The sequence below is a fragment of the Dendrobates tinctorius genome, unplaced genomic scaffold (genome assembly GCF_039654945.1).
Source record: "Dendrobates tinctorius isolate UK_male_01 unplaced genomic scaffold, ASM3965494v1 ptg000003l, whole genome shotgun sequence".
Classification (NCBI taxonomy): Eukaryota; Metazoa; Chordata; class Amphibia; order Anura; family Dendrobatidae; genus Dendrobates; species Dendrobates tinctorius.
In genome coordinates this window covers 42,750,001-42,761,753 of record NW_027361671.1, presented here as the reverse complement: position 1 = coordinate 42,761,753, position 11,753 = coordinate 42,750,001, and the positions used below count along the sequence as shown (strand labels likewise).

The following is an 11,753-nucleotide window of genomic DNA, read 5'->3' as shown; positions in this document are numbered from 1 at the left end:
ATGGGGGTTAATGTGGGGATGGGGTTAATGAGTGGGGGGGTTAATGTGTGGGGGTTAAAGTGTTGGGGTTAATGTGGGGATGGGGGTTAATGAGTGGGGGGTTAATGAGTGAAGATGGGGGTTAATGAGTGTGGGGTTAATGAGTGGAGATGGGGTTAATGTGGGGATGGGGTTTAATAAGTGGGGGGTTAATGAGTGGAGATGGGGGGTTTAATGTGTGGAGATGGGGGTTAATGTGTAGGGGGGTTAATGAGTGGAGATGGGGGTTAATTAGTGGGAATGGGGGTTAATGAGTGGGGATGGGGTTAATGAGTGGGGATGGGGGTTAATGAGTGGAGGGGTTAATGAGTGGGGATGGGGGTTAATGAGTGGGGGTACATAATGTGTGGGGGGGATTTGGGAGTAGGGACGAGGGATTATTGAGTGGGGATGGGGGATACTTAATGTGTGGGGGGATTTGGAGTGGGGATGGGGGGTACTTAATGTGTGTGGGGGATTGGGGATGGGAGGATTTGGAGTGGGGATGGTATTTAACGTGTGTGGGGAGATTTGAGGACACAAAATGAAGAGTATGTATGAGGGCATATATGAGGAAACAGTATGGGGGATGGGTGCAGACAGTAAGGGGTGCGAACGGGTGATTGTATGTGGACACAGTATGGGGAGTGAGGGTGATGGGATGTGTGCAGACACAGTATGGGGAGTCAGGGGTATGTGTGAGCAGACAGTATAGAGAGTGAGGGGATAAATATATGAGGAGACAGTATGGTGAACCGGGGGGATGTTAGTGGAGACTGTATGAGGAGGGAGGGAATAGTGTGAGGCGACAGTATATTGCAGATATTTTTATTTAGGAGCATTATAATGACATTTCTATCTTTAAGGGCATCATGTGGAGATTTGCTGCAGAAGACCGGAGAAGATGGACGTCTGCAGAGATGAGATGTGGGTGAGAAAACTCATGGGGTCTGGACAAGAAGAAGAAAAGGAGAACGACTCCAGAGACGACATCATCTATAAGGTACCTGGATGTAAATGTTATTTGTGACACTGACTAATTCTCATGTTTTTATTTGTTAGGAACATTACAGGGGTTTTCCAGGTTTGTGCTGAGTCTGCAGACATTCTATGTGACTGCAGACTTCTGAATTCTCACAGTGCCCACTGAACGCTGTCAGGATTCTCTCGTGCCGGTAATTTACATACATGCGGTCACATGCTGACTAGACATGTGTGGCTTCACTCAATGAAAATGAACAGAGCGAGGCCGGGCACGTCTAGTCGGAATGTGGCCAGAAATATAAAATCACATACTTGTGCTGACATGACTGTACATCGGCAAGGGAGAATCCTAAATGTGTGCAGTGCATTCGTTGTGAGAATTCAGAAGCTGCAATGTCAGGACTCAGCTCTGCAGGTTCCAGTAGTCATCACATGGACACTTCACTCATATGCGATTTTCATACTTATGGTCCTGTGACAACGAGCTTCTCTTTCTGCTTTCAGTTTTTTACAGAACATTGAGAGGATTAGGGAGAGCAGCTCGTGGGTACATGACTAAGTGTGCAAGTCACATATGTACTTAGTGTGGGGGGGGGGGCGCCGAACCGAATTCTTGCCCCGGGTGCCAGAAAGCCTAGATACGCCTCTGTAATAGGGCAATTGTTCCCACCCACCTTTCGTGTCTCCCCTTTTTTCCTCATAGATTGTAAGCTTGCGAGCAGGGCCCTCATTCCTCTTGGTATCTGTTATGATCTATCTGATTATTGTTATGCTGTAATGTCTATTGTCTGTACAAGTCCCCTCTGTAATGTAATGTGCTGCGGAATATGTTGGCGCTATAGAACCAAAATGTATTATTATTATTATTATTATTATTAATAATAGTGGATTTACAATGAATGGTTTTGTTTGTGGAGAACATTTTCGTTTTGTTCTTTGGTTTATAATATGAACTTTTGCTACAACATAGTTATTGATTCCCTGGGCCCCAGTGATCGCATGGAGCCAAGAAAGGAGCATATCAGTGTCAGGCAGCCGCAGCGAGAAGAAGAGCGCCTCCGCTGCCAGAGACCAGAGCATGGGCTATGACAGCAGGAGCAGTGCATGCACTACCAGTCCGGTACACCAGAGGGCACTGTGGTTTTCTGACATGGTCCGACTAATAACAATTAGTCCTGTAGTTCTCAGGTTTTGACGGAGCCGCCATGTTTAGAACGGGCAATGATAAATGACAGGACTCATTAATGGCTCGTGCATCTCCAGCGATATTCTTGGCATTTACCAGTAAAAAACATGGCCGCAGACGTGCTCTTGTGACAGTGCGTAACGTGCGTGCATACGTAAGGAAGCGTCCTCATTCTGGCCAATAGGAACGCTACAATCCGGTGTGACGTTTACTGTTGTGATGATGTCAGAACGGCGGTAACGGGGAAAGCATTAAAGTGTTGTGAGAGTGAGAGTGTGCGGCGGGACGGCGGCCGCTCCGGAGTGCGCCCCGAGGCTGGCGGGTCATTTATGGGCAGCTTCTTCTGCAAGCAGCGCCGCGGCCTCACACCTGCCCGAGCCCAGAGGAGGAGGAAGCTTCAGCGGCACCAGGACTGCCTGCTCCGTGCACCCTGCATGCTGTGCTTCATTGTGCGGGAGCGCGCAGTCAGTGAGCCGGTGTCCCCTGCCGCCCCACCGCCTGCTGCCCAGGACTGTGCCCAGCTGCTGCTACTAAACAGCTGGCAGGAGCGGAGCTGCAGCGTCCTGAAAGCAGGGCACAGCCCGGAGCCCGACCGCCTGAGCACAGACATGGTGTGCAAGCGGAAGAACAGCGGGGAGCAGCCTGGTACCCCCTGTAAGCTGCCAAGATGTACCCCAGCGGACGATCAGGGGCACCCCAGTTCTGGAGAACCTACCCAGCAGCCGGGCACCCCCTGTGAGCTGCCAAGATGTACCCCAGGTGGGAATCAAGGGCACCCCAGCTCCGGAGAACCTACCCAGCAGCCGGGCACCCCCTGTGAGCTGCCAAGATGTACCCCAGGTGGGAATCAAGGGCACCCCAGCTCCGGAGAACCTACCCAGCAGCCGGGCACCCCCTGTGAGCTGCCAAGATGTACCCCAGGCGGGAATCAAGGGGACCCCAGCTCTGGAGAACCTACCCAGCAGCCGGGCACCCCCTGTAAGCTGGCAAGATGTACCCCAGGCGGGAATCAAGGGCACCCCAGCTCTGGAGAACCTACCCAGCAGCCAGGCACCCCCTGTGAGCTGTCAAGATGTACCCCAGCGGGCGGTCAGGGGCACCCCAGCTCCGGAGAACCTACCCAGCAGCCCGACACCCCCTGTAATCTGCCCATAGGTACAACAGCGGAGGTTCAGGGGCACCCCAGCACTGGAGAACCTACTCTGCAGCCCGGCACCCCCTGTAATATGCCTCTATGTACTCCAGCTGGTGATCAGGGGTACCCCAGCATCGGAGAACCTACAAAGTATTCTGGGACCCCCTGTAAGATGCTCCAATGTACCACTGCAGAAGAACAGGGGCACCCCAGCACTGGAAAATCTGCAGAGCATGTTGGCACCCCTTGTAAACTGCCCCAAAGTCCCCCTTCAGGAAAGCAGGCATCAAATTATTCGGTAAATCCTGCAGTGCACCCTGGATATCAGGGGCACCCCAGCACCGCAGAGCCTACAAATCAGCCCGCTTTGGATCTAGCACTGTCTTTTGCAGAGCAGCAGTCTCCAGGGAATACAGCACTGGAAAAAGATAGCGTGCCACCAATAGAGGAGCCCTCCCAGCCTGGCACAGCAGCACAGAGGCATTCCAGGGGTCAGATCTGCTCTGCGTCTTCTCTTGGCTCCTGGTCCCAAGATCAATCACAGACACACAGGGAAGCTGATCCTGACACTCACAAGGTGGAGGATGAGCCGCTACATATTAACCAGCTTCCTCCATCCCTATTACTGAAGGTGAGGAGTCACAGGACAGCAGTAGGGCTGTTTTCTACTGCCTCCCATGTTCCTCCGTCTTATAACTGTAACCATGATGTCACAATTTGGCGATCACTTGTAAAGTGATAAAAAGCACGTGGCAGCACTGCTGTATTCAGGAGCTTTATATCTGAAGGATCCCATCATGTCTGCCAAGTCACTGCTGTACAAAGGGTTAATTATTGGTGAAGAAAAATCAACGCTTTTAGGATTACTTCCATTTTTCCTCAGCAGAAGCTGCGCACCTGTTTTTAAACAAAACCTGTCAGCTGATTGCTGCGCTAATCATGGGCAGCCTGAATCCGAGCTTGGCTGCCTGATTGTGGGCAGGTATCTTTCTTTGAATGTTTCAGAGAAAATATCATTTGAAAATCCAGTCGGGAAACCATAGGAGATAAATGTAACCTGGCATCGCTCCTATCCAGCTTCTCCCATAGTGGATGGACCTGTCAAGCACTTGCAGTGGCGCTGGGATGAGGCGGCTGGGGATGGTGCATGACTAGTCCTAGGTGTAGCCTTCTGCTGGATCTTCAAACTGTATTTTCTCTGAAACACTGGAACATTTCTGAGAAAGATATACAGTGGGTACAGAAAGATTTCAGACCCCTTTAAATTTTTCACTTTGTTTCATTGCAGCCATTTGACAAATTCAAAAGTTTTTTTCTCATTAATGTACACTCTAAACCCCATCTTGACTGAAAAAAAATGTAGAAGCTTTTGCAAACTTATTAAAAAAGAAACTGGAAATATATGGTCATAAGTATTCAGACCCTTTGCGCAGTATTGAGTAGAAGCACCCTTTTGAGCTGGTACAGCTACGAGTCTTCTTGGAAATGATACAACAAGTTTTTCACACCTGGACTTGGAAATCCTCTGCCATTCTTCCTTGCAGATCCTCTCCAGTTCCGTGAGGTTTGATGATGAGCATTGGTGAACAGCCATTTTCAGGTCTCTCCAGAGAAACTCAATTAGGTTTAGGTCAGGGCTCTGGCTGGGCCAGTCAAGAATGCTCACAGTTGTTCTGAAGACACTCCTTTTGTTATTTTAGCTGTGTGCTTAGGGTCATTGTCTTGTTGGAAAGTGAACCTTCAGCCAAGTCTGAGGTCCAGAGTAGTGATGGGCAAGTAACATTGTTGCTTGGGTCTCCTTGAGCATGCTCCGTGATCTGAGTATTTTGGCGTGCTTGGAGACCAGAGGAGGTGCGGCCGTGGGCGGAGCTTCACAGCAGCCATGCGCATCCCTCCGCAGCTCCAGGAAACGCAAGTGTGAAAGTAGCCTTAGAATTGTCACCAAGAAGTTCTTAGTCTCATCAGACCAGAGAATCTGATTTCTCAGTCTGGGAGTCCTTCGTGTTTTTTTTTTTTTGCAAACTCCATGCGGGCTTTCATGTGTCATGCACTGAGGAGAGGCTTCCATCGGCCACTCTGCCATAAAGGCCCAACTGGTGAAGGGCTGCAGTGATAGTTGACTTTGTGGAACTTTCTCCCATCTCCCTACTGCATCTGTGGAGCTGAGCCACAGTGATCTTGGGGTGGTTCTTTATCTCTCTCACCAAGGCTCTTCTTGCATGATTGCTCAGTTTGGCTGGATAGCCAGGTTTAGGAAGACTTCTGGTGGTCCCAAAGTTCTTCCATTTAAGAATTATGGTGGCCACTGTGCTCTTAGGAACCTTGTGTACTGCAGAAATTCTTTTGTAACCTTGGCCAGATGTGTGCCTTGGCACAATTCTGTCTCTGAGCTCCTTGACCAGTTCCTTTGACCTCATGATTCTCATTTGGTCTGACATGCACTGTGAGCTGTGCGGTCTTATATAGACAGGTGTGTGCCTTTCCAAATCACGTCCTATCAGTTTAATTAAACACAGTTGGACTCCAATGAAGAAGTATAACCATCTCAAGGAGGATCACAAGGAATTGGACAGCATGTGACTTAAATATGAATGTCTGAGCAAAGGGTCTGAATACTTATGACCATGTGATATTTCAGTTTTTCTTTTTTAGTGAATTTGCAAAAATTTCTACATTAATGTTTTTTTTTCAGTCAAGATGGGGTGCAGAGGGTACATAAATGAGGAAAAAAAAAGAACTTTTTTGAATTTACCAAATGGCTGCAATGAAACAAACAGTGAAAAATTTCAAGGGGGTCTGAATTTAAAGGTGTCTGTGTTAGGCTATGTGCGCACGTTGCATATTTGCTGTTTTTGTTTCCGCTTGTAAATGGTCCGCAAGTGCAGTGGAATACTTATTCAAGGTAATTCAACGACAATCCTGAAGTGTTGTGCACATGATCGGTAAATTTCAGTCCGTATTTGCGATGCGTCCTTTTTTTAATGCGGCATGTCAATTCTTTTTGCGTTTTTGCCTGCATTTTTGACCCACTGAATGGACAGGAAAAAAATGCACCAAAAATGCAGCATATTTTTACGCAGCGTTTTTGATGTCAAGAAATTTCTGCAAGCTAATACGCAACTTGCGCACATCTTGCTGTCGGGCCATACGTCCAACATCCCGCCACAACACTGGGTCCGGACGTATTCGCCGATGGGGTCATATGTTGTAATGGTGACGGCAGAGCAAACGTGCGCTTTGCTGTGTGTCATTTTTGGGACTGTAGTAGACTGCATCTGAGTGTCCGTCTCCTGTAAGCGTACCTTCTGGGAAAAAAGTGCACATGAGAGCTCAGGTTCACTCTGTGGTTATCATTACAGTCTATGGCTTCGTTGGCGCATGCGTCCGGACCTCATTTTGCAGGGAATTTTGAACGTGTGCCCTGACGGGGACACAGAACACAATGTGAAAGAACCCTTATTCAATTCAATCGGTCCTCAAACACTGGGTTCCACACAAGTCATCCATTGCGGCATTCCATGTTTCCATTATTAACTGTTTTTGATTGTGCACTTTTTTTTATCTAAGTGTAGGAAAATGGATGGAATATAGATGAAAATATTCTGAGTTTTCTGGTTGAAACGCAAATGATTTTTAATCTTAAACCTGCATTCTTTTTGTTTTTAATCTACAATGCATCAAAAAGAAAGATTGTAAAGGTTACAGTACCCATGTGCACACAATGTTTTTCAGACACTGGTGTTATCCCAATGGTTAGCACAGTTCAGTGGTTGGTTTAGTGGTTACTAGTGATGAGCAGGTATACTCGTTGCTCGGGTGATCTCCGAGTATTTTGGCGTGCTCAGAGATTTTGTTGACACAGCTACATGATTTGTGGTTGCTGGACAGGCTGAATACATTTGGGGCTTCCTAACAAACAGGCATTCCACACATGTATTCAGGCTGTCTAGCAGCTGCAAATTATGCAGCTGTGTCAACAAATACTAATTCTCCGAGCGCACCAAAATACTCAGACCACCCGAGCATGCTCAGGAAAACCCGAGCAACGAGTATACTCGCTCATCACTAGTTTTTACAGTGCAGTGGCTAGCACAGTAAAGTGGTTTGCACAGTTCAGTGGTTATCATTGTAGCTTTGCAGCACTGAGGTCCTGAGTCTAAAGGCCCTATTACATTTAGCGATGCACCAGCGATCCCGACCACGATACGACCCAGTCAGGATCGCTGGTGCATCGCTAAATGATCGCTAGTGAGCTGCCACACAGGCAGATCTCACTGCGATATAGCGGACGATACTTACCTTTCACACACAGCGATCCTGACGTCCTCCCGCCCGCCTCCACGCGTCGCTCGTCGGCGCCAGCAGGAAGCGCCCGACGAGAAATGGAGCCGGCCGATCTCGCGCGATCAGCGATGGACAGCGGGGGAGCCGGTCGGAGGTAAGTATCACACATAGCGATATCGCTATAACGTCACAAAATCGGTGACGTTATAGCGATATTGCTAGCGATATCGCTATGTGTAAAAACCCCCTTAATTCCGACCAAGGGCAACAACTGAATGGAGTTTGTATCTATGGAGATTGACACAGTGATAATTTCTATACAGCCCCTTTTATGAAATCAAACCTCTAAATGCAGTATAAGACGTTGTATATAAAGCTTGATGCTCTTGTAATACAGCTCCATGAAACATTAGGGAACTTTGTCATTTGAATCCATCATAATTTGCTAGACCTCTGATTACTGTCAATGAATAAAAACCTAATTGGCAGCCTTCTGTCCTGGCCTAATGTATCAGCAGGACCCAATGCACACTTACATTATTGATCAGTATTTGTTACTCCCTTGTTTTCAATCCAGACGAGTGAAACGTGAACACCGAGATGTATGATGGAAAGATTTATACTTCTCCTTAATGTAACAATGGCTGAAAAATTCTGATTTAATAATGAATTATTTATGAGACCTTAGATTAACCCCCCCCCCTTTAACAGTAAACAGAGGTTCCCTCTGCAGCGCCCCCAGCGATCTGTGGGAAACCTTGCACCAAGTGTTACTTTTCCCTGCAGCGCTATCGTAGGGGAATGAAGAATTAACCATTCTCCATTTGATCTTTGGGTTGTCTGTGTAATGGAGGAGAGGTTCTCCAGAAAGAGAGCGAGAGTAACCTCTTTGTAGTAGTCGGTCAGTCTAAGGCCTCTTTCACACATCAGTTTTTTGCCTTCAGGCGCGATCCGGCTTTTTTTGGAAAAAACGGATCCGGCAAAATGCAATGCCGGATCCGGTTTTTCCCCATTGACTTGCATTAGCGCCGGATCGTGCCGGATGGCATTGCGTTTCATCCGTTTTTTGCCGGATCCGGCAACTTGTCTCATTCCGGCGTCTTGAAAAAACGTCTACTGTAACGTTTTTTGTCTCCGGCGAAAAAGCCGGAAGCGCCGGATCCGGCGCTTCCAGCTTTTTGCTACAATGAAAGTCTATGGGCGCCGGAATGCGCCGGATCCAGAAAAAGATGGATCCAGCAACCGGATCCGTTTTTTTTAAGTCTGCGCATGCTCAGATCCAATTGGCCAGCCTCCAGGAACAGAGACGGATCCAGCAAAAAAACGGATCCGTTTCTACAGTTCTCCAAAATTTATGCCGGATCCGTTTTTTCTAAAAAAAAGCCGGATCATGCCTGACGGCAAAAAACTGATGTGTGAAAGTAGCCTAAGACTTTATTCAGACCTGAGTGACTTTTCTCGTGCACAGATTCACAGTCGGTGTTATTAGTGTGTTTGATCCTATTTTCATCAGTTTTTCTCGTATGAAAAAAGTGTGACGTCTACTCAAGCTTCTCCCATCAAACAGTCCGTGAAAAATGTACAGCACACCAAAGGGGGTCGGACCCCAACTGATCAGTGAGCTGTCGCCTATCCAATGGATTGGTGAAAACTTATTTTACCTTGACGGCCTCTATAAACGTGATTTTCCGTATTTTGTTCTGATGATCCTCTGACTGTTTCCTCTGTAGGATATATTTTAGGTTGTTTTTGTAACTTTTTTGCTGTTTTGGTTTCAATTTGTGTTCACTCCAGGAGTTGTTAAAAAATGAATCTCTATTAATCTGCAGATATAGGGGTTTATAGCTTTATGACGGTACCCAAATGCCCCACTGAAAGTGCCACACCCAAAAGAAAATTAACTTTATTCCTCCCGGGCACCACCGGCTTTCAGTCATACGGGTGTGCGGTACAGATACAGTCACTGCTCACACCCTGTAGCACTGTGAACTGTCAGTCTCGGGTCGTGACTGACTGACTTCATACTGTGAGAGGTGACTAGCTGCTCCGACACACCTGCGTGACTGAAAGCCGGCGGCTCTCTGTAAAATAAACATATGTTTTGGTTTTTTTTGCCTCGGGTGCTGCACTTTCAGTACTGACATAGGGCACCTTTCCAACTCTATTAACCTGCAGATTAAGGGCTCAGGCTCACATGCGAGAAACTCGGACGAGTCTCGCACGTCAATACTCGGCTCTGCCGCCGGCACTCAGATCAGAACGTTCAACTGCGGCAGCAGTACCGGGTATTGACGTGCGAGACTCGTCCGAGTTTCTTGCATGTGGGCCTGAGCCCTAAAGGTGTTATCTGACTTCAGATTCCATTAATAGAGCAAAATGCACAAGAAATGGTGTGTCTCTAAAGCTTTCTTTTTCTTACAGATATTTTCTCACCTCTCTCTGAATGAGCGTTGCCTTTGTGTGTCTTTGGTATGTAAATATTGGCGCGATCTCTGCTTGGACTTTCAGTTGTGGAAGCAGCTGGACCTCAGCAGTCGTAGTCAGGTACCCCAGATCCTTTTGTAACCACCTAATCCTAAGGTGTTTCTGTATTGCAGGTTTATATACCGTGCGCGGACATGTTTACTTTAATGATATAAATTATTATTTGAGTAGATCATCATTACCAAATCAGTGGGTGTCCGATTGCTGGTACACCCCACTGATCATTTTAAGAAGAAAAGCTGTGGCACATAGCAAGTGTAGTGTAGCGACCATGATTGTTGCTGCAAGATACCTGCTGTTCATTTCAATTTATGAATCCCCCCCCCCAGCGCACGCGCTATGCACTGTGGGGATTCACCGGTTTCTGAGTGGGGAGCTAAACTATTACATGAGTTATACATACTCCTGGGCACTGGGCGCAGCTTCCCTTCTTTACACCTGTATGGAGCAAGGCTGCACCCTCTAGTCGGCCACTCTAGTCTAGTCACTAGATGGGGTGCGGCCTCACTCAATACAAGTATGTATAACTCATACATACCCCACCGTCCCGACTCAGAAACCGTCGAACCTCCGCAGCGCACAGTGCGTGCGCTGGAAAGATTTATGAGTGCAGGCTTTTCGATTTGTACCTGATCACCTCTTTAACTAAAAACACAGTTGTCATTCAGATTTTTTTTTCCTGCTGTATGCTGTTTACGTGTTAAATCATTTTACATTTTGGTAGATCATACTTTTTTTTGATGTGGGAATACCAAATATGCTTATTTTTATTAAATTTGGGAAATGTGCATGATTACATTTTTATAGTTAGTTTTATATGCATGTATACTTAAAGAGGTTGTGCACTAGTTTAACATTGATGGCCTGTCCTTAAGGTAAATCATCAATGTCTGGTCAGGGTCCGACACTCGGCACCCCTGCCAATCAGCTTCCATCGGCGTTGGCCGGAAGTCCTCCCTTTTGGAGCTGGCCGTCTTTTGATCATGGCCAAGGCAGGGTACTACTCACATGCCTCCAATTAAAAATTACTAGATGTATGTGTAGTAGCCTGCGGTGGCTACTTTCAGAAGACAGCCAGCTCCATAAGTGAGTATTTCTGGCCGCCGACACTGATAACACCTGATCAGGGGGATTTCGGACCCCGACCGATCAGACATGGATGTCGTATTGTAAAGATAGGTCATCAATGCTAAAGTAGTGCACAGCCTCTTTAAAATAACTTTCTGCTATGAAGAAATAATAAAATAGCTTCCGTGGTGGCCTCCAGCTGTCATGTTAACCCACTGGTACCCCACGATTGCAATATAGAGGGGCAGTTGGGAGTCGGTGAATGCGAGCATCGACAATTTGTGTTGTTTAAATGCCAATGTCAGTGATTGGCAGAGGCATTTAAATTGTTAAATATTAGCGATCCAAACAAGCTTTTGTTACAGGAAGATGCTGGCTTTGAGATAGAGCTGGCATCTCCTGGGTATGGTGCAATCTCTGCTGCTGAGCCCATTTCATGCATTAACATCATATGCGTAATCCAATACAACGGCAAAAAACTGACTTCTATAAAATATTGGCAGCTTTATTGCATTTTCATTAAAACAAACAGGACAGTGTTCTGGCGTTGACGCGTTTCGACTTGAGCAGCCTTAATCCTGACATGTCACAATT

The 11,753-nt window shown here is 47.0% G+C and overlaps 1 protein-coding gene across 3 annotated transcripts in view; it reads left to right on the top strand.

Moving 5' to 3' along the window:
- Window positions 1–2,375: 2,375 nt before the first annotated feature.
- The window catches only part of FBXL17 (F-box and leucine rich repeat protein 17), a 1,016,894-nt gene continuing 1,007,516 nt past the window's right edge, over window positions 2,376–11,753 (top strand). The window contains exons 1-2 of one of the 3 annotated variants that reach the window (XM_073548245.1): window positions 2,376–3,954; window positions 10,029–10,151. In XM_073548245.1, coding sequence (XP_073404346.1) covers window positions 2,518–3,954; window positions 10,029–10,151 — 1,560 coding nt within the window. In that variant the 5' untranslated portion in view covers window positions 2,376–2,517. The remainder of the gene's footprint in view (window positions 3,955–10,028; window positions 10,152–11,753) is intronic. The other 2 variants (XM_073548176.1, XM_073548112.1) reach the window with 2 other exon arrangements.